At 39.5% G+C, this 23,892-nt stretch overlaps 1 protein-coding gene across 5 annotated transcripts in view; it reads left to right on the forward strand.

Moving 5' to 3' along the window:
* The window catches only part of LOC139940473 (uncharacterized), a 62,058-nt gene extending 39,780 nt beyond the window's left edge, over positions 1-22,278 (forward strand). For 4 of the 5 annotated variants that reach the window (XR_011786452.1, XR_011786451.1, XR_011786454.1 and 1 more), the window contains 6 exons: positions 10,685-11,023; positions 11,680-12,024; positions 12,858-13,199; positions 13,567-13,743; positions 14,344-20,707; positions 20,743-22,278. Coding sequence is in view for 1 of the 5 variants with exons in the window: in XM_071936747.1 (XP_071792848.1) it covers positions 10,751-11,023; positions 11,680-12,024; positions 12,858-13,199; positions 13,567-13,743; positions 14,344-15,957 (2,751 nt within the window). In the remaining 4 variants the exon portion in view is untranslated. Of the gene's footprint in view, positions 1-10,684; positions 11,024-11,679; positions 12,025-12,857; positions 13,200-13,566; positions 13,744-14,343 lie in introns of all 5 variants that reach the window. The other variant, XM_071936747.1, reaches the window with a different exon arrangement.
* Positions 22,279-23,892: the final 1,614 nt, after the last annotated feature.

Genomic DNA, 23,892 nt, shown 5'->3' on the forward strand with positions numbered 1-23,892 from the left:
GTATACACACTGTCACATCGCACGAATACTGTTCACACAAGTCATCGCACTCGTACACCACTAACCGCATGCGGAGGCCGTCAGGCCGACAGCCTTGTCGGATCTGTATCTTCCCGTTTTAATGTGTTGTATTGAAAAAATTCCAATAGTGGACGAAATTGGGGGGGCTCGAGGATATGCTAGTATGCAGCTCATGAATATGTATATCGTTCGTCAGACCTATCAGACAACACAGGATGCGAGGCAAATGAATTATTCATTTTGACGTCCAATCACGCACTTCCCTTATCACGACCTTTGGACCCTATCATGCGTCTGTGGTGGTGGTGTGTGAGGTAAACGTGTCTCGTCTTTCGCGGGCATTATGGTAATGAGCTGACCGTGGGAACTCTTCGCTTATTATAGTAATGAGGTCAGTGGCTTCAACACAGATCCTACAAGGCTGTCGGCCTGACGGCCTCCGCATGCGGATAGTGTACGGGGGCATCGTGTCGTGCGATGTTACGCACAGTGAATACGGGTGGGTTTTACGCACAGTGAATACGGGTGGGTTTTTATACAGCGGCGGTCTTTTTTCGGAGTGAATAATTCGACTGCCTTGAGCAAGGCTACAACTACGACAACCGATTGAGCTCAGATTTTCACAGGTTTGCTATTTTATGCATGTTGAAATACACCAACTGTGAAGACTAATCTTTGACAATTACCAAACATCAGAAAAGTCTTTTCTTTGTTTTCACAAATAAATACTGACAAACTTCTAACCTTCTTTAGTCTTTGTGCACTACAAAGCTCTTTTGTGGTTGACTGATGTTGTAAATATCTTGCAATTATTTAAAAGCAATATTTTCTTTTGGTTTATTCACCTCATGTGTATTAAAGTTTATGTTTTTTCTGTGCTCTACATTTATAGTTCCTAGACATGCATGAGCGGATCTGCATAATGCACTTTCCATAAAGTACATCGACTTTCCATGGAAACGTGCCTGATTATGATGATGAATGTAAATGCCTTTTTAGTTGGTTGTTTTATGGCCGTGGAAGATCCATGCAGTAGAGATAAAAGTGAATAACAATGAGTAGTTTGTGCAAATTTTTGTGAATTAAAAATACTGGCTGGATGGATGGTGTCTGTGTGTCTTCCATTGGTCCTGATGGAAATTTAACAGTTGGCTGAATTGCTGGGAATTGCCTCCTGCTGTTCGTCTATGAACTCTATAACCACAGGAAAACTGGGTTGGATTTTCTTCAACTTGTAAGCAAAGTAAACCTTTGGTTTTTGGAACCAATCGATTGGTTAATCCTTTTAATATCATGTAAAAATATAGATGTACATGTACACAATAGACCTAACCTGTGAAAGCTTCATTACTGGAGGTGGCAGTGTTTTTGAGATACTGTCGAGACTCGGAAGTGGTTTCGTCCAAGGAAGAATAATCCATAATTGGAACACACATTCTGAGAAACTGTTCATGCAGAAATGTTTCATCTCATTGTTTCAAATACCTCTCCAGTCTCTCTCTTAAAGGAACACGTTGCCTTGGATCGGACAAGTTGGTCTATGAAAAGCGTTTGAAACCGTTTGTTATGAAATGCATATGGTTAGAAAGATGTTTTAAAAGTAGAATATATTGATCCACACAAGTGTCACTCAAAATTGCACGGTTTTCATTTTATGTCGCGAACTAACACAGTCAGCCATTTATGGGAGTCAAATTTTTGACTCCCATACATGGCCGACCGTGTTTGTCGACGAGGTAAAACGAAAACCACGCAATTTCTAGGCATATTTGTGTAGATCATTGTGGCCTACTAATACAACATCTTTCTAACCATATCGATTTTATAACAAACAGTTACAGAATGCTTTTCAAAGACCAACTCGTCCGATCCAAGGCAACGTGTTCCTTTAAACCACTCTCCTGAGATGGTAATGGTTTCTCCAAATGGTTAACAGCTGCAGTGCTTCTTACCAAATCAGTTTTTATGGTCATTAATTAAAGGAACACGTTGCCTTGGATCGGTCGAGTTGGTCTTTGAAAAGCATTTGTAACCGTTTTTTATAAAATGCATATGGGTAGAAAGATGTTGTAAAAGTAGAATACAATGATCCACACAAACATGCCTCGAAATTGCACGGTTTTCCTTTTACCTCGTCGACTTACACGGTCGGCCATTTATGGGAGTCAAATTTTTGACTTCCATAAATGGCCGACCGTGTTAGTTCGCACAGTAAAAGGAAAACCACGCAATTTCGAGGCAAACTTGTGTGGATCATTGTATTCTACTTTTAAAATATCTTTCCAACCATATATGCATTTTATAAAAAAAGGGTTACAAACGCTTTTTATAGACCAACTCGTCTGATCCAAGGCAACGTGTTCCTTTAAATAGTATTTACCAAAGGTATAATAATATTAACCTTCTCTTTGAAAACAGTACAGTGCTGGAATGGCCTCAAACTATTACCTGATTAAAAGCACCCGCCAATGAACCGTTTGTAATAGTTCATTAGTTCATATGAGTTAATGCCGTACCACCAACTACACGGTTCAAATTCCAAAAGAAAAGTGCATCTGCCCTCATTCTCTAAGCATTCATTCATAAAGTGAGCTTTAAGGTTGAGAATTTATTTTATTAACTACATCTGCATCGACTGGTAGGTTCATGAGGACGGTAGTAGTTTTTGGAATTTGATTGTGTGTAGTCTGGCGTCATAATTTAAACCATCAATGAACTGTGGTGTGCCGGGTCGCCAGCGAGTCTTCCAAGAACTAGTGCGGAATCATCATCCTAAATTGATAATTTAGCCGGTAACCTGTACTATTTTTAGGAGCACTGCACTATCTTGGCACATTCTTGTGAAGTTACCCTCCGTTTTATTACCTTGGGGCTGGATGGAACCGATTTTTAAAGAGCAGCTAAAAATACTACACTATTTGCCGAGTGCTGAATACCTACATACACATGTACATGTATGCTTAATAAAAATGGGTTTATCCCCCCCCCCCCCACCCACCCCATAGCTAACTGGCTCCAACTTAATTTAACTGCTCTGCAGAACACATTTACTTACAAAACAACTTGTTTTGTTTACAAGTTATGATGAGCAGAGTTGAATATAGGCCTACTGCACGGTATTTTGAATGGTTACAAATCAGCTTAGCAGAACGTCTCCTTGCTCAGCAAATTCTGAGCCCTTTGCACACTGTAATGCAATGAAAAGGGATGACAACAAATTTCAGTCTCCAAAGATCAGCTGCAGGCAAAGTTCTCTGTGGTGTCGGTTTGTACGGGCACTCACTGGACACCTCGCTTGTGCAGATGGATTCAATGTTCTTGATGAAAGTACTAATGACAGGTTTTTGTTGATTTCTTAATCAAGTAGACAGCATATTTTCAACTGAAACTTGGATTTTGTTGTATATTTCTGGTTAATATCTTTCTGGGAAATCTGCGTCCTAAGAACAAATGATAAACCTATAATAAACCTTCAAGAAATATTTTCTATGGATAATTTTTTTTAGATCAAAGCTCCAACTGAATCATCAACTAACTGAATTTTGGTACTGAGGCTGTCTTGTTTTCTTGGAATATTTTTTCCAGCCGTCAATGTTTGTTCGTTGGAGTTTATCTTGATTATGTGCGCCTGGCAGATGTTTCCCTCTGCGTGTCAGGATTTGTCAGCAATAAACGTTTCTAGGTGAGGGAGAAATATGTTTGAGTCAAAGGTTTTTGGTTGACCAATCTGAACAGTTTTGTCGTTATGTTTTTAAGGTTCACTTTTGTTTGTGTTGTTTTTGTAAGCCTTGAAGAACAAGAACAAAATCAAACAACTTTTTAAAGGGATCGCAGTTGCAAACAACATGGAAACAAGTACATAAGTATAAGACTAAGAAAGAGTCTTTGACATTGTTTGTGTGGAATTACCTCGGCTCAGTAATCGGGAGGTCCTAGGTTCAAGTCCAGCTCTAGTAAATTTGTCTGTGTTCAACCATAGAGATAAAACCTGGAGAACGCTGTCTCATTCTGCGGGTGGTTTCGTTGTGAGACAATTTTTATGGGCGCGCATACGCCATTTCTGTTACGTGTGTATGGCAAAATTTACAATGACATTATCATTGACCTATGAACACACTAGAAACAGTCTATGTGCGCCGACATCTTGCAATTTTGCCATACAGGCGTGTCATGTGATGCTGATTTTGCCATACACGCGTCTCACGCGATGATATTTTGCCATACATGCGTATCCCGCGGTATCAATCTGCCGTGTCCACAGACGACACAGAGGGTGGCCGAGCTCAGCAGTCTCTGGGTTTTATTCCTATTGTTCAACCCTTACTATACAAAAAACTTACCTGGTCAGTTTCCTTCGTGTTGTAGACCTATAACTTGATATAGATATAATAGATAGATGTAATGCGTCAAAAATCAAAATGACGCATTGGATGTTAAATTTAGTTCAAATCAATTGCATTGTTCAAAAGCCCTCAGAAGTTTCCTCTGTTATTAAATGGATGACAAACCTTGTACATAGTATACAATTACAATGAGGGTTTGTGGTTAGACCACTATTTATACCTGTACATATTATGTTCACGCACCATAAAATTTAAACCCAGTGTGTCATAATCTAAGCATGCCTACATTGTAGATTGTCATGTTTGTTACAGAGCATTTAGAGGTCAGTAACCAGTGACTAAATGACTCATTTGTATTCCTAGGTGTTTTTGTGGCTGTGTTTTAATTAGCGTTGTTCGTTTGTTGTTTTGTGGCCCCCTGTTATTCACAGTCACTTTGATGTTTATGACAAGTGGTGGTAATAAGCTTAATGTTGAGTTTTCTGATTATCTTTATGTTGAAACCAAGGGTTCTTTTCAGAACCACCCCAACTCATTGTCATTACATGGTGTTACCGCAAACCTTTTCTATATCATATTTCCACCATGCAAAGTTTCAAATCCTACTTATCTTTATGTTGACTTTTCAAAGAATGTTGAAGCTCTGCTTTTTTTTTTAATGAAGACAATGACCTGGTGACTGATAAATCCTTCAAAATCCAACTGTGTGTTTTGTTTCATTCTGTTGGACTGAAGGAGGACAAAATACAATGACCTGGTGACTGATAAATCCTTCAAAATCCAACTGTGTGTTTTGTTTCATTCTGTTGGACTGAAGGAGGACAAAATACGATTTGAAGGATGAGGTTTTTGCACTGACTGAAACGGATTGCTGATGGTGCAGATGTATTCCAGCTTTAAAAAACCTTTAAAAAACACAAGTTTCATTCATTTACATCTGGTTGTGAAGCCCAGAAAATTTAACTGAATCAAAATACTAGCCAAGAAAACTGAACCCAGTGGCAGGCCTGTGTGCTTTGGTTTGAAAGTGCAAGGGCACCAAGGCATTTTGCAGGCCTGTGTGCTTTGGTTTGAAAGTGCAAGGGCACCAAGGCATTTTGCAGGCCTGTGTGCTTTGGTTTGAAAGTGCAAGGGCACCAAGGCATTTTGCAGGCCTGTGTGCTTTGGTTTGAAAGTGCAAGGGCACCAAGGCATTTTGCAGGCCTGTGTGCTTTGGTTTGAAAGTGCAAGGGCACCAAGGCATTTTGCAGGCCTGTGTGCTTTGGTTTGAAAGTGCAAGGGCACCAAGGCATTTTGCAGGCCTGTGTGCTTTGGTTTGAAAGTGCAAGGGCACCAAGGCATTTTCTCCTTGGTAAGGGCACCCTATATAACAAAAGGAAGTTTCTACTGGAGCATTTCAAGGGCACCAAGGCAATGACCAAGGGGCATGGCAGCAATCACCTTCAATGCCCCTGTGAAGTTTGGGCCTGCATGCAATAGTGATAAGACCATGTAGGAAATTTCAATTTAGATGTGGCAGTAAAACCCCCAAATAATATGTATGAGGCATTGCAATACACATGGGAAACTGTGATAGGGAAATAATGGAGTCCATAGACCAACCTTATTGTCCCCTCCAATTAAATCAACCAAACTACCAAAACATGGAAAAGTTCCTGACTCCAAACTTCACCTCTTGGTACTAACAAAGTAAAGCCCAGGGTGCAAACCTGTCTACTGTGCTGGTAGACAACAGGGGAATTAAAACACTCCAATGACTTGTTTGGCCTGTGGGGTCTGGTGGGGGTCAAGCAAGGGCACCGGTTTCATATCTGGTTCCAGAAGTAACACTAGAACTACCAGTATGTCTGTATCACAGTGTGATTGAACCAGGAGTGTCCCATTACAAGTTCAGCCATCAAATTTCACTTGTCAAGTTTTTTTTCCAGGGGGATTTTTTTCCTTCTTTTAGGGGGGATTTTTGCTTTGACAATGCCCAGTTGTACTCCCCATCATGCCAGCATATGGGGTTCAGATTTGTTTATTTTGGCAACCCTGAACAGTTTTTGTAATCGAAGGGTTCTCAAGTGCATAAATTCAACTTTTTCAAGTTATTTTTCTGATTGGACAAGAGCGAGACACAAACCGGTGTAATCTCCATGTTGTCAGATTTTAATTTTTTTCATTTCCAGCTGTGTACAAATGGTGCCTGCAAGAAGTTCAGGCTCCTTTGGCCTTCTGTAAACTTGTGATGTCACAGGTCACAGAGGTATACATTCTCTAATCTAGGATGCAGTTTATGTATACAAATGTTAAAACAATGCATGCGCAGCACCATATTTTCAAAAAGGTGTAAAAACTTAAACCCACACAAAACTTTCTCTGCACTGTCGGGGAAAAAAATAATTGTTGACTGGCCGTCTTTAAGCCAAGTGCTTAATGCATACATAAAACAGTATGCATTTCATAGTTTGTTGCAACTCATTGTAATATACGCCAATGTTTTATTATTGATATAAATAATATACTGGTGCATTCTTTCACCACGTGTCCTTGGACTTGAGTAACAACAGGCAACTGACAGCTGCCCCAGTCATGGTTAAATACATACACAGTCCGTATTATGAACAGAATCGCTGAGGCAGAATTGAAACGGCTTCATCTATGGTCAATGTCGTTAATTTTAATCGTCCACAATTCTTGTGAGTCAGACATTTCGTAGATAAAATTTGAGCGAGGGATCATTGTTTTGCTGTTGTACCTGGAAGCCAGCCAGCACATGGTATGTTTTAAGAACATTACTCATTGTTCTTTAGTGATAATGTTATGTTGTTTTGGTATTGTGTGTTTGACAATGAGTTACATTGTAGCTAAACCCTATGTAGAAAAAGGGCTACTTTGAGTGGAGTCTCAGAGTTTGACATTATTTCTCAAGTTTTTAGCTAATTTTTGAGTTTGTTTTTCTAGGTTCAAGTAATTTTTTTCCCCCGTTCACATGAGTTTCTAGTTCGTTTTTGCAAGTTTCGAATTTCAAAAAGGAACTCAACTCGGCACTCCAAATCGAACTTAAAACACAAGAAATGAACTTTAAAATCGTGAGGACTCTATCTATTGGAAAATAGAGTGCATCATAAAACTGAATTCACCCTCTGTAGTGAAACCCCTCTTTAAAGGAACACGTTGCCTTAGATCGGTCGAGTTGGTCTTTGAAAAGCGTTCTGTAACCGTTTGTTCTTAAATTGATATGGTTAGAAAGATGTTGTAAAAGTAGAATACAATGATCTACAAAAATATGCCTCGAAATTGCTTGGTCTGCCATTTATGGGAGTCATAACTTTGACTCCCATAAATGGCCGTGTTAATTCGCGTCGAAAATGAAAACCGTGCAATTTTGAGTGATACTTGTCTGGACCATTATATTCTACTTTTAAATAACAACGTGTTCCTTTAAGTTGTTCACATTTTAATCCTAGTGTTATTATGACATTTGTTGGTTGTCAGGTCAGGTCGGTGGTACAATAATAGTACCTGTATCCTGTCTGCAACGGTGGTATTAACATAGGGACATAGCTCAGGAATTCATTGTCCCCCCCAGCTTACATTGTATCACCCAGGGGCCTAAGCCTACCCAGGGAGGCCCTACATCTTTGGCAGTTGGAAAAAAAAAGAATCCCTAAACAAAGACCAGTATCGGAACATTCCTCACAAACTTTCACTCTAGTTAAACCACAACAATCTCTTATCACGGGGATTTAAGTTTACGATAATATTATCATTTCCAGAAGTTAACTGTTTTTCCGGCCCCTGCTGCCGACTTGGTTACTGATTGCAGTCCTAAGCTTAAAAACGTCGTTGGCAGCTGTATTGTTTCTTCAACAATCCTCTGATATTTAGATAACTGTGAACCCATTTGACCTGAAACCCCCTAAGTGGAGGCTCTTAAATACCAAATGAAAACATCGGTCACCTCAGCTGTTTCGGCTTTTCTGATCTTGGTGAAAAGTATGTCTGTAAAACCACTTGATATTCACTCCACCCCAGTCTGTGCTGAATACCACATGTAGTTTAACGAAATCAACAGCTGAATTGTTTTACAAAATGATTTTGTATAGTGTGTGTTTTGTTTGGGTTTCTGTTTTATTTGTTTGTTTACTTGATATTCATTCAATTTTGTTTAGTGTCAAATGCCTTCAGCTACTCTATGGATTTTACAATAAACACCAACAGAAAACATACAAGAAAGAAAAACACAAGGATGATTTGCCTTTAGTATTTATTTGACCTATTGTTCCTTTAAAGGAGTACATGTAGCAAAATAAATGTTCAAATCACTTCGCCAGTCAGAAGCCATTTAACCTGTAGTCTGCTATACAACCAGGGATCACTCTAAATGTTGTGATACAACTTGGGATGTGCCAGCTGAGGCATCAATTTACTGGGATGGGATGCAACTTTTTGTTTCAAACTTTTTATTTATTACTCAAATAACTCCACACTAAGGCATTAGGCTACATGTTAACTTCAAATGTATTGTTTATCCCCAAATTATGGAATGCATGCACAAGACTGCAGGGTTTGTTTCAGGTACATATGCTTGTGAACGTGACAAATAAAATTTAACGAGATAGTAATTTTGAAAATATTAGTCAGAGTCAGAGTATGGATCAAAGTCTCTCATCTGACCCTGACCGGCTTAAGACCAGAATTCTTGACATAAAATCTATATTAAGTGGACATGATTCATAAATCATTCATACTTTATTAAGGGATGGCACATTTATTGCAGGGGTCGAAATTGCCGCTAGCCCGGGACTACCAGATTTACAGCCGGGCTACTCATTTTTCCAGTTTGATAGCCCGACAAGCTAGTGGAAAAATAATGCAAAAATCATCATCACAAACAATAAAGAACTATGTTATTGGTGTATTGTAAAGTTTGAGCCGTGACGCGAGACATAATGTGTCTTTCGGGCTACCAAAATCTAATCAGGGCTACTAAAAATTATTGGTCACTAGCCCTGCTGACTACCATGGAAATACACTTAATTTCGACCCATGTATTGGTATGTAAAGTTGTGGTTTTAAAAGTTAGAAGTTGGTATTCAGTTACTTTACACTTCATTGGTCAGATTGATCTTATTAATGCTAACACTTGCATGGCAAAATTGCAATACTTTAAAATGGTTTGCACTTAATTTATTTTTTAAGAGTGACTGGCCAGCAGGACCAATTAGCTTGTATTTTGTCCAGTGTGCCAGCTCTAACGCATGTCCATATTCATATTATTATTAAATGTGCATTGTTTTTCAACACTCAACTAGCCAGCTGGACTGACCACTTGGAATGAATTTTGACTGGTCCTAATTTGTTTTAGCCAGCACTGGTCATCAGACCACACATAAAAATACAGCATTGTATGTTTTCTTTTCTATCTTGAACAACAAATTGTTGGCAAGATGTCAGCCATGTTCAATTAGCTTTAATGACACTAAGCCACTGACATTGTACATGTACTGGTATGTGAGCAGTCTATAAAACATGTGCGTTTCACAACTGGGGTCATTTGAAGGCTGGAACTCACGGAACCAACTGGAGAGACATTCACGTTCTCATTTTGGACATAGACTAAGTAGGCCTACATCTTGGTTTCAGGCTTGTGATTTGCCAGGATTTCTCAGTCTCACTGATCTCTCTGTGCCTTCAGATTTTCTTGAAAGAGGCAAACTTGCCATCACAGTGAGTAGAAGACTTGGCTCTGTTATAACCAGACCTCAAGATCTTTTGGAGTGATGTAGAGCATCTGTAAACCTCTAAAATGTAACATGTTGGACATTCAGCGAGCTTTGTTTTCACTCGAAGAGGAAGTTGTTATCAAATTTTCAGGATTGTTCATGTTCATCTGGTGTGTTGTTGGAGGTTTGCCAGTTGGTCCGTTTTCAATAAGTTGCTTTTGATGGGACTAGAATAGAAAGGTCTCTCTTATGTCTACCTGTATGGTGTCTTCAGGACTCCTGCTGTATCTGAGGTTTACCAAAGATTTGTTACTTCTGATTCAGATTAGTAGACATTCATTGAAATTGCTGAACAAAGAAACCCATAGAAGAATTACAGCTCCAGATTCTATCCCAACTCTACAGCATACAATTTACACAGCAAGAACAAAACCCAGTGGACTTCTGGTTTATGCTGTGTTACACTGGGTTGTATTTGCAGTTGTCAGAACTTCAGAGGGTTGGAATATAGAGCAGTCATTTTCCAGCTCGCTCCTTAAAAAATTGTGTTTTTTAAATCTCCAAATACAAACAGCCAATTAAGCCTTGTATCTTCTTTTATCTTTACAGATATCATTTGTCAACGTGTTCTGCCAACATCCGAGTATCCTCTACATCCACACCTCATCGTAGATCATGGAAACATGTACCCTCAATGCCACACATGATTCTTACTTTATGAAAAGCACCCCAGCCTTGCACTACAAAGCCGCATCTGATGGAGACTCACCGGACGCTTCCATGCCCATGGGCAACCTGTCCAGCCCGCTCGTCGACAGTGGCTACCGCGAGGGCAGCGTAACCTACTACTGCAGCCAGTCGAATAGTAACAATTCACTGATTGAAGAAGGACCGCCAGCGACAGCGGGCCCCCCAGTTATCACTCCTGTCAGTGGTCAGCTTGAAAAGGTAAATAGCATGACTGTCTGTTAAATTTTATAGATGTCTAGTTAGTATGACACTGCGCTAGAATTGCAAAGGTCGTTGGTTGGAATCCCACCAAAGTAATATTCCTTGAATTTGTTCCCGCAGAACTTGGGACAGTACTGAGTGTCCAGTGCTAACACACATCGGTGTAAGGGTGAAACCAAAATTAATAGCATTTAACTGTCGTTTGAAATCTTATTTCCAGTAAATTTGTCTTGTGTCACAAAAATTGAATTGACAAAATTTGAAGGGAGTGACACAAGAATGTTCCGCTTGCACTAAACGTTTTCTTTTTACAAGAATACCATCTTAGGCAGTGGCTGCTCTGTCACATCTCACTAGGGATAGATATTTCTCTGATGCATCAATATTTTTTAACATAAATGATCCACGCTTCGATTTCATAAAGTTTGGTCTTAACTGCAAATCCGTCTTATTTGCATGGCCAAGTGTGATTGCGAATCACAGTAATAACAGCAAGTGTAAGTTTAATGTAAATCTGTGTCATTTGTGTTTTGTGTCAAACAAAAAGTACCCAAACTTTTTTAAGATTAATTTCTTGGCCTGTGATTGTCAGCATCTTTAACCTTACCCGTGTTCCTTGGTTCTCTCCCCGGTTCTCTCCCTGGTTCTTTCAGTACAAGCAGCACCGTATGATTCGCCCGGTACCCCTCAAGGCCATCTCCCCGTCCCGCTCCTTAGACTCCCCTAGTAGTACCTCCTCCAAGCACAGCCTCCCCAGCTCTCCATCCAGCATGCCCGACCATATCAACGGTCGCCCGCCGCTCAAGCCGCAGCAGCAACAGCAGCAACAGAACAAGCAGCAACCCCCAGACGTGGTCCTGACAAACCAGAAACGTAACTTTGCTGGAAATCATTTTGGGGCGCCACCGACCAAATGCCTCTCGCTGCAGGACATTACGCCAAAGCAGAAGGGTTACCAAGGCAACAGTGCACAGCGACCACCTCAGAATTATGCAAAGGTGATATAAAGTTTCAGGGGAACAATCTCTCCTTTAATTTATAAGTTTTTGCTTCGCCGCGCTGTTTTTGAAAAAGACACAACGTCCAAAACGCAGAGGTAAGAAAACCTCATAAAGAAATAGTGTTGCGTATTATACCACAAGCTCAAGCAGTGGTTCTGTTTCCATTGTTTGACCTCTGCAAGGACGACCTTTAAAGGGTCAAAAAGAGATATCCCTGAGCAACACGAATCCTATCCCCCTTTAATTTTCCCCCTTTCCCTTTCTTTTCTTGTTGTAACCCCTAAAGGTATGGTCATACCTTAGTATTTAGTCCGAAAAGATATAATGTAATGATTATCCCAAAGCCTACTTGTTACACATTTTGTATTGACTGTGGACATCCTGCAAGAATATTGGGATATTTTGTTCTTATCTGGGCATTATGTTTACTACCCTTTGCAATGTTGTGTGACCTGGCTTATTGACTTCTTTGCAAGCGTCTCACATGCAGCGGCTGAGCCATGCTCGACATCCATTTTGGGAGTCAATACATGGATTGCACATGCGTCATCGATCGCCAGGTTTGATTAAAAATGGAAAAGCGCACTCTTGTGAGGCTACGCATCTAAGCCAATGATAGCCTTGCAAGATGGCATGTTTCATCAAAGATGGTGGTCAATGACATCATGTGCAAACACGGTACGTGAAAACGCTGATCGCCTGATGCCTGTCATTACACAAAATTGCTTAGACTCCCAAATGGTGCATTATTGTCATGATTGGGGGGGGGGATGTGATTTGAGTCAATTGGCCAAACCAATGTAAATTCTTGACATTGTCATTGTGATTAGGCATGGGGGAAGCAGATGGCGCAACAAAGGCATATCCAACCAGCCCACTCACTCAACTACCTCAACCGCAGCATCCAGAACCTCCAGAATCAGCAGAAGCTACTCCCAGACTACAAGCGCAGAAACATCAGCCAGTCGACCACGCAAGTCAACAGTCGCAATGGTAGCAGCGGCAGCCCCAAGAAACCCGTCCGCATCAACCACACCAACCCTTCATATGGTGTGGTGGATTACAACAGTAACCGTGTCGACAATAAGTCGTCATCTTCTGCCTCCTCATCCAAGATGTCATTCAAGGGGGCGGAGATGACCGAGATTGCCAGCTTGCGGCAGAAAGTCTTGGTAAGAGTTTTTACATCGATTCATAATTCTCTAAAATGTTGCCATCCTAGTTCTTCTGAATTTTAAATCTTTGCTTGATATTCATGATATTATTTTTGAAAGTGCCATCTACCAAAAATGACACCAATGCCTTACTTGTCCTCTTGTTACAGTCACCTTTCATTGGGGTTGGGGTGGAAAATGCAAAACCCAAGAAAAATTTCTGTGAAGTTTTCCTTCCACACCTTAAACTGAAACTTCCTTTATGTCTTCTCTCCATTGGGTTCTTTGCTAGTATAGTGATTAAGTTTCGGTCTTCTGAGAGTCATTGGCTTCTACATGAAACAAAATGAAATTGGGATTTAACACTTATCTATACCTTTTGTAGGAGAAAGAAGCGCAGTTGTCTACACTACGAGACACAATGGACAACAATGAAGCGGCCATCTTGAAGGTACACGAGGAGAAGCATAGAACCTGGGAGGAGGAGACCTCATGGCTGAGGAAAGAACTTCAAGAACAGGAAGACACATCTAGGAAGATTCGTCACTCACTCCAAGCTCAGGTCAGTCTTTAAGTCGTGTCTACATTGGTGACGTTTTTGAAAATTACCCACCGCACTAACATCAATTTGCTGTGGATGCCCCTTGCTTTAAAAACAAAAACAAAAACAAAATTCCCAAAAGTCATAGTCTGCAGTCTTCCAACTTGACCACAGGGACAAGTGATGGTGTTTATGAAAAATTGTATGAAAAATCAAAGTTCCTGGGGTGGATTTCACAAAGAGTTAAGACTAGTCTTATTGAACTCAGGACTAGCCTTTGGATTTTAATTCATTCAGTAACATTTATTCAGTAACATTTATTTCAATGCTGCAATTCATTACAAAAAAGCAAAATAAGTTGAAATTACCCAAGTAGCACAGTAACATGAGATAATAAATATATTTGGTACACAATGAATCAATAATAATTGGCAGAATGACAACATTTAGGAGTAAGGTGAATTGAAGCAGAACGCTTTTGTACCATAACCTAATCAAACCAAAAGAGTCCAAGGACTTGATCTAAGTTAGGACTATCTTTGTGAATCGACCCTTGGTCTCGTAATGGAGTAAATTGATCTTTTTGTTGTAGATACTCACAATCATTTCTTCTTTCGATAGATCTACAAATTGGAACAGGAGAAGAAGTTGCTTCGAGAAAAGACGGACACCTCACAGCATCAGCAACAGCAGCATTCTTCTGCCAACAAGGGAGTTGAAGACCTGAAATGGCAGCTGAGGAATCACAGAGATCAGCTGAGTGCCAAGGCCAAAGAGATTGCCAACTTGAGAAACAAACTTGCCCACCAGGAGGAGCAGCTCACTGAGCGCACAAAGACTATGGCCTCGCTGGAGGCAGAACTTCAGGAGAACCGACGCAGCAATCAAGGCAGTGTGGATTTTCAAGAGAGACTCTTAAAGGAGAAAGAGGCCGAGTTAAGCGAGACCCGCTTTGAAACCAACCACATGCGGGAACTAAAAGAGAACCTGGCGAAGGAGGTCAGGCTGCAAGAGGAGGAGCTTACGCTATTGAGGACAAAGATGGGCACCAAGGAGAAGGAGTTAAGCCAGGAGCGATGCGAGGTTGCCTACCTCAGAGAGGTTCAGGAGAAGCTGAATCAACAGCTGCAGAAGAAAGGCAAATTAGGAGGTGGTTTGTTGTCGGGAAAAGGAAACCCTTCTGGGAATGCAAGTCAGTTAAAAGAAAAACTCATGCAGAGGGAAAAAGACATCAGTCAGATGAAAGATCAGCTACGAAGAGTTCAAGATGAAAAGGAACAAGAAGTTGGAAAGCTGCGACAAACTGTTAAAGACAGAAGCAGCGATATTGAGAAGCTGCAAAAGAAGCTGAGTGAAACGGAGAAGGACTGTAGTCTTCTCCGCAACAAACTCTCCAATGTGAAAGGGGGTACAAAGATGACCCCTTTGCAGAGGCAGCTGGAGAGCGACTTTATGGACATGCAGGTCAAATTGACCACTAGGGAGCGCGAGGTGTTCCAGATGAAGCGGGAACTTGCCCTGCTTCAAGAGAAAAGTGAGAGTGATGTCGGCAATTTGAAAGGACGCATCAAAGAGCAGGAAAAGGAGCAGCAGGGCTTCCAAGAGAGGCTGCGCCAGAGGGAGACAGAAATAGGTTTCCTCATGGACAAAATGAAATCACGTGATTCCCAAATAATATTGCTGAAGGAGGAACTGGAAAAGTCAAGTCGCCCTCAGGTGAGTGTGCAAAGCTTTCAAGAGGCCCAGAAGAGGGCGTTGGAGCTGGAGAAAGAGACAACCACTCTGAAGAATGAACGAGCTGAATTGATCGCACAGGTAGACGACTTACAGGATGAAAGTGCAATGTACAAAAGTAAATTGGACAAGATAAGTTTAGGAGTGAGAAGCCTGAGCACCAGTCAGCTGAACTTATTGAACCTTTCGGAAGTTAAAGCGGCTGGGCCGGGCTTCGACGCTAACAAGGGGCCCTCGAAGTCTCCTGTTGACGAGAGATTGAAGCATGAGATGCAGACACTGAAAGATGATCTCGCAGGGACCAGAAAGAAACTGCAGGCGCATGAAGCCAAGATGGCCCATGAGCGACGCATCTGGCAGGAGGAGAAGGAGAAGGTGATCAAGTACCAGAAGCAGCTGCAGCTGAATTACGTTCAGATGTGTCGACGGAATCGCAGCTTGGAGAGTGATCTGCAACAGCTCACTCTGGAGCTGGAGCACAAAGAAATTAGCCATTGCTGAAACAAATATTTATAGTAAAGTATTAACTTTAAATATTTTTTTTTTTTAAATCAAAACCTTAACAAAGATATTAATGGTATATATCTGAAACTGAGTTATAATTTGTTTTGAATGAAAGAGATGCTTCATAGACAAGTGAAAATTTCTTTTGAAGGATTGTTCTTGTGAAAGAATTTTTGCATTTTTCCATTGTAAGAGAAGTATTCAAAGCATCTACATTTTTGGAATACTTTGTGGTAATCCCTGTGCTGGGTCCTAAAGTTAAAGCTGAACTTGAGACTAATGTTTACTGTTCATATTTCATTTCAATTTTTGACCTCCAATGATGTGGCAGTTAGTAATGATAGGTTTGGTATTCGTTTAATTGCCCACCTAAATTAATTGGTTTCTCAGGTTTTGTAAAAAGGAGCATCAATTGTTAAACGATAGTTTAACAAAGTTATAGTTAAAGGCAAGTTATACTTTTGGTAATTTATACAGGCTAATATCCTCACTCGGTGTGAGCATTTAGTAACTAACAATCATGTGAAAGTTTTGCCTCAATCGGTCAAAGTTGCAAGAAAAAACACACAGCCTTGTTGCCTAGATTTGTGTGATTGCGGATGCCTGAGAAAGGCTCTCATGCCTTGAGTCTTTCTCAGATTGAAAATGTGTAGTGACTAATCATGGACAAATTACCTCCTTTTCTAAAACTACATTTCTTCAAAACATGTTCTAGCGTTCTATCAATGTTTCATGGAATCAATAGCATTCTGACGCTTTATAACAAAGTATTCAGTTTTTATGGCCAGTAATTACCAAAATGTATAATACCCTTGCCTCTCTTTAAATGAACAAAGAATTTTTCCTGTGTTGAGGTTGCCGCTAAGCTGTTTTACGGACAATGTTTGCTTTTGCTAACAAGTTTTCTTAGCAGAAATAGATTACCAGTCAAAAAGATGATGCCATAATTTGCATTATCTGTGACTGGTTCCCTGTAAATTTAAACTAAGCAGATACCAATTTTAAAGCTTTTTCCTCAGCTTTTAAGCGTTTTTTTTTTAATGAGGCCCTGCATTTTCAGGTTAACAATAATGTGTGATGTTAAAATAAACTGATACAAGGAAAGTTAAAGAAATCATTTTTTTCAAACCAGCTTGGGAATAATTGGACTTGTCATTCAGCATCTGTACAGTGGCCGCTCAGAATAATCAATGTTTAAAAATAATGACACTATGGGGAAAGTATGTTGATCACCCAGCACCTTAAAATTGCTAGCTGACAAAATCTCTAAGCCTACATGTACATCCTGTACACTACCAAAAATATAAGTAATGCCTGAAAACGCAGTCTTCTTTTTTCTTCTTCAATATCTTTGCTAATTTGTTTTACATTGACTTTTCTGAATGGTCCCTTACCTCTAGGGAAATTAAACAATGGCTTCACTTTGCTTTTATGTAAATTCCCAAAGTTGAGCTGGAACCTTTGTTTATAATAATTCTTTCCACAAAGCTGCAAACCCACTCAATATTCCACTTTGGTTTTACACAGTGCATCCCTACTGTGTAGTAAAACCAAAACACCAGGCTCCTGGAAACATCATCTGGTTGATGGTAAACAATGCAGCCATTGATAAGTTTTTATCACCTGTAGGGTATTGTTTAAGTAGGCTAGCCTGGTCTGTCATGAGAGACACATATGGTGTGGACATTGTATATAACATATTTTATTGTAGTGCAGAGGTGTGTTTATATCAAGTCCTTTTATATCAAAATCAATTTCTAGAGACTCAAAACGGTCTCACTTGATTTGAAAATTTACTGTTTTCTCAATAATCCTATAGTCAAAATCATCTGGCTGGTAAAATATATGAGTTTTCTATCAAACACAGCCAATGCTTATGCAAAATTTGAGGATGACTAGTAAAACTAGTCGAAAGGTTAACAAGTTTTACGTAAGTGTTGGCTGTGTTTTATAGAAAACTTATTTCCTAAGCTATAGTAAAAAGTATTCTTAAAATCTTTTTAAGTTGCTTGTTCTACAAATTTGTGTTGACTGTGCATCATTTTTCAAAGTACAGAAAAATATTCTTCGTTCAGAAAGTCTGATTATCATGATAATGACTGGTCTTGAACACACACTCTGCTGATCAGATACAACAGAACTTGTGTTTGGTACTCTCTAATATCCGCTGGAAAACAACATGCAACTTATTTTCCAACAAATAGAGACCTCATGAAAATGGGGATAATTATTAAGAGCAAATTGACACACGAAGTCATCGGAAACCCAAAACAAATGAGTGTATTTCTGTGGGCAAGTCTAAAGGTCAAATTCAATGATGTTCTGATTGGATATCATCAAAATTCAGAACTTTTGTGAATGGAAAATGAATGGAGTACAGAAGTAAACTGATTTTGGAGCACCTCTTTAAAACATCAGACATTTGTCATGGTGAGTTGTATAGGCCTTCATATTTCAAGGGGTAGCTCTGAAGAGAAGAAAAAAAACATTAAGTCATCTGGATTGCGCTGAGATTAAGAAAAGCTTTGTACCTTGGTCCTGTGGTTGGTTTGACCCCTAGGCTTTTAGGATTGGACTACCTGCCCCAAGATCTTGTGGTTAGTCCACTTTATTTACTCTCAGATATAAGTTATCAAGTTTGGCTCCCATTAACATAGCATGGAAGTGTTGATTTCCCAACCTCAAACAGAGCCATGATTGTTTTCTGTCTGCATGGAAAGTGGTTCAGGTTTCACAACTAGGGGAAAACTTCCCACGCTCTCAGAAAAGTGTCTGTACTCATGACTCAAGTTTAGAGTGGTTTTGTATGAGATAAGAAAATGGAAGTTCCAGTCCAGAGTTGTGTGATGAAATTGTTTAAATTTCTAGTGTTAGTCTCTTGTGGACAAGTCGTCAATGGTCCCACTCGGTGAGATAGTCGAGTTTGGGCGGTGCTATGGTGAGATCACTGCTCTCGCGCAAACTGCTAGTTGCCAACTCCTACTCCCCGTTAAGGACCATAGTTGTGACAGCAGTAGTAGAATACTGCGGGGAGAGTCGGAACGCTATCACTGCGTCAGACATTAAACGACTTGTCCACAAGTCTAGTGTGAGTCAAGACTCTGTTTTGCTCTGCTGATGGTCAGGAGCGGCTTTGAATTAGAAAGTCACTTGCAGAAACTGTCTGCTTACAGACTTTAAACAGAATTGCTCTAATCCATGAGGCTTTGTTCTATGTTCTGTGTTTTGTTTTGTATGTGTGCTCAGTAGTCAATATTTATCAGTTGTTTAAAGGAAAAAGGACTTAAATTGACAATTATCCCCTGTGGTTACTTACTTGGTATTTTAAATGAATCTCTGAAAATAATGACAAAACTAGAAGTGATGTCAGCTTGTCATCTAGGCTGGAAAGCTCAGTTGGTAAAGCGCCTGCTCTCATAAATTTTCTTTGTTCCACATGAAATTATTTAGTATTTGTGTTTGGTAATTTAATTTTGTGTTTCTACATGAGATATAATCCGTATGCTCAAACTCAAAGTGTGATCAACTCAGTTGGAAATAATGACCTTGGTTGTTAGGGTTCTCCATTTTGTTCTTTCATCAACTCCACTTGACAACTCATCATGTAGGATAGCATCATGTACATGTAGGGTAGCACTACTATGGTATTTTATTAGAGTCAGCACAACTTGATGTCTTTACTCACTTATTTTTTATTAGATACTTCATTCATATAAAAATACTCCAGACAGTTTAGGCAGTCCTATTGGTTGAGTGGAGGTCACATGATCATATTGAAAGGACTGGTTAAAACCTTGCAGGGTCATATATTCATGCAATATAGGACCTCACCCTCAGCTTGGCCCTTTACCACAGCTGCAGGTTGTAAGCACCCATTTTCAGACCTTTTAGAATTATTTTCACATATTTAGGGTGTAGTTTATAGGGTAAGGTAGTTGGTAGAAAGTGTGGGGTAATATCTAAACATTTGTTTTAGTGTTAGTGTTTTGCCCTTACGAGCCAAAACCCAACAAGTGGTTGAGGGAAAATGGCAGTTGTGTCATGTAGTCAACCATTAAGGTCAGAGTTGAATTCTGGAGGTCAAGTTTTGAATCATTGTTTAACAGAGAGGCACCTCTCCTGAGCCATTACAGCTTCAGAGTTTGTGTGATTATCACGGAAACCTGAGCCCCATCATTCATCTGTGATTTTAAGTGGTTCATCAGGGGGTATTTAAACTCAGACAGGGTTTAACCTAGAGACAGTTTCACACCGAGCCCCTTCATCATAGACACAGTTAGATACAGTTACTCAAATCACACTGTAACAGGCCTGGTTCCCGTAGACTAATCTTAGATTTTACCTTTAAAAAAAAAAGAAATTGTTCCCTTGTGGTCCCAGGACTAGACGTAGACGTAGACAAGAACGCTTTCTTTTTTGGTTATTACTAATCCCTATTCCTTGCACGCAACTCAGGGGGACTTAACCTTGGTCTGACCCAAGAGAGTTAAAGGCCCCCATCTTGTGTTCTTTCACCAACTCTGCATGACAACTCACCAATGTAGAGTTAGCTATCAATAGATCTGTTTAGTCCTAGAATCAAATCCTCCCAAATGAGGTTATTAGGCAGGATTTAGGTGGACTAGTACCACCCCCCCCCCTTCTTCACTGTTCAATAGTAGTTTGGTTTAATGATGTTTCCATATGAACGCCTGCCATCTAGAGGGCCCAATTAAAAATGTTGCTTAAAATTTGGTGCTGAGCTAAAGTTAGCAGGAAACCAGTCACATAGGCTACACTCAGATTGGTTTTGGGGCTTGTTACCTTATTTCATCCAGTAGGCCCAAGTACAAATTGTTTTTGTGCTTAGCAACTAGCAAAAAATAGCAGAAAACCAGTCATATGCTACATGCCGATTGGTATGTTGGCCTACTTATTCCAGTTAGCATAAAAGTAGAATTGTTTTTGGGCTCAGCTACTAACTGAGACATATTGGATACTGACCTGCAGTGAAACAAGTGTTCATTGCACTTTTGGCTCCAAAATGCCATCACTTACCAAAGGGATTGTTCATTATGCAAAACTTAAGGCAAGACGGTTTTCCGGATGTACTTGCTTTCCAGATGTACTTGTACCTAGGGTATATGTAGACTAGTTGTCAGAAATAGAGAAACATTTAATATCTCAGATACAAAATATTGTAAATCAACTCAGTTTTTACTTTATAACTCGCATGCACTCAACATTTTTTTGAGATATTTATGTAGCACACTTGGCTCTTTCATAGACCTCTTTTCCTCTGAAGTTGCCCATTTTTGGCCGAAAGACTTCAATATTTTCCACAGGCTATAGTAGTTGGATGGGCTTCAAATAGGAGTTTCTTGTATTGCATTGTTAGTCCTATAGTTGTGCGAGATAAATTTACTTTTTATTTTTGTACATTTACAGCATTGAGGCTTTTATTTATACACTATCCATCTTAAAATCAGACTCTATTCAGAATTAATGGGGGTTTTGTGGGGTTTTTTAAAAGATGTATTTGGGGTAGTTTGTTTGCTACGGTAATGGGTCTGTCTGTTCGTCTGTCTTTTTGTCTGTCTTGTTAAGCCTCATGGATGTAAACACTGCTTGAAAAGGAGCCTTCTTCTCTGACCTGTATTTAATCAATCCACCTATAATATTATTTTTCATTGAAAATGCTTCAACACTGAAAAATAGGCAATTCTAGTATGAACTTTATAATAGGTATGCTTTCAACTAAAATTGAACAATGATGTTTGTTATTTTGACCAATCTTGTAAAAAGCCTTTAACACTATATAAAAACCATGCCGACTGTTCTTCCACTTTCTGTATTCCTTCCAGGTGAGTTGTATCCATGGTACTTGTAGCTGCAAGTTGTTATTACTAGTAAGATTATATAAGCTTGTGATTTGTTGTCTTTTGTACATTTTCAAATACCTATAATATACATATTATGTCATTTATTATCAATTGTATGTACTTTTATATTGTATGAAGCTTACAAACCAAAAATACCCTGATTATCAACGTACTCTCTTTAGTAAAAGACGTTTCTTTTCTTGAAACGGTGCTAGTGTATTATTTTTTTATGGTTTAAAAATTGCCACCCCTCTTTTTTATTGCACATGGAGCAAGTTTTTTGTGATTTGGATCATTAAAGAAAAAATAACAAATGTATTAAAATTTCTTCGCAAGCTGTAAGTATTGTTTTGCTTAGATTATAATTTAAAATCAACATAGAAGGATGAAGCTTTCTGAAGTAATTGGAAGCTCACGAGGAATTACTATTAAAAATGTGTTGAAAGTTTCAAAGAAATATGAAGAGTTTTTGTGCATTTTTGGAAGTCCTGTAATTTTCAGTTCATGGCTCATGATTATTCATGACTTGCCAGCTCAGGGGCGGGGGAGGGGGGGTGTTGCAGCCGATAAAGATCTTGTGCAGTCTGAGATGTGTAAGGTTTTCCTTTGTTGTAGAAAGTACTACAAAAACATCCAAAGGAATGAGCAGCAAGGCTTACCCCCCTTGTAATTTTGGCTGAAAAAAATGACATAAAACATTCAAAGAAACAAGCAAGGTCAACTAAAGCGCCAACAAGCAATCAAGTCATGAATAATCATCAGTCGACGTCAAGATTTAGATGGTCAGGGTACCAGTGTAGCTGACCACGTGACATAATATAAACATTGCAAGAGTTGCGGTTTGGGCACCAACCGGCGTCTCTCTTCCTTTCGAGAAAATTTCACGACGTCCGCAAGAACTCCAGCTTTTCACTCCGCTCTTTTCGGTAAGTTTCTCCGTTTTATCGAAACAGTTCCGGGCAAAAAGCATTTTAAAATTCGTACGGTGAGTTTCCCATCATCTTGGTGGATAATTTTTCTTGAAAATGTGTCTTTTTTGATGAAAAATCTGTACTTTTTTACTGTTTGGATTTCCAGAGGCGCCGATTTTGCAAAACCACGAGGTCCGGAAAGGGCGTGGTGCTAGGGCATTCTGGGCATTTTGGCCGAGTGGGCCGTGAGTCGTACATTTCCGACAGGCCGCTTTTTTCCCCTTGGGTTTTTTTTTTTTTTTTTGGGGGGGGGGGGGGGGGTCTTAACAACCACAAATGGTCGGGAAATTGCTTCACCTTCCTCTCTTGACAGATATTGTGTTATTCACCTCCTTTTTATGTCTGTTTATGAGTAAAAAACAGAGTGAAAAAGTAGTGACAGAATACTGAAAAAAAGAAAGAAACAAAAATCAAATTTTGCAAAAATTTTGCTCTATTTGATTAAAAGGGAGAGATTTGCCCTCGTATCGAAATGTCAACCACCCCCACCAATTTTTTACGGGTTGTGGTTGCGATGTGTGCCACATAGTGATTGGCCAACATGGTCTTAAACTTAAATAACAAACGAAACACAATGTTTGACTTAGTTTTATACATTTTATTCAAGATACAACAAACAAACATACTTATTTCAAAAATTAATTTAAAAAATCAATTAAACAAATTTAGTTTAAAAACAAAAACACATGCATTGTATCCTAAGTAATTTCAGTACAAAAAAATTACTGTTTTAAGTAATAGAAACAATGGCAAAATTTTTGAACTTTGACCTGGCATAACTCGGATTTGCATGACCCGACCCAAATAAATGAGGTGTCAAACATGTTGCCATGCATTTTAAGCCTCAATAATTAATGGCCCAAATTTTTGAAAGCTGCTGGACTTGCCCGTTGTGATTTTTATCAATTTAAAGCCCAAATTTGATAAGACTTTTTGACTTTAATATTACCTCCCTTGTGATTTTGTAAATTTTAGGCTGAACAATTTTTGAGTTTATGCCCAAGTTTGATAAAACTGCTTGACAGACTTTACCCCTTGTGATTTTTGGCGAGCTGCGAAGCAGTGCGAGCCTATGTCATGCGTCCGTCCGGCAGTCCGCT

Source organism: Asterias amurensis, chromosome 8 (assembly GCF_032118995.1).
Source record: "Asterias amurensis chromosome 8, ASM3211899v1".
NCBI classification, from domain to species: Eukaryota; Metazoa; Echinodermata; class Asteroidea; order Forcipulatida; family Asteriidae; genus Asterias; species Asterias amurensis.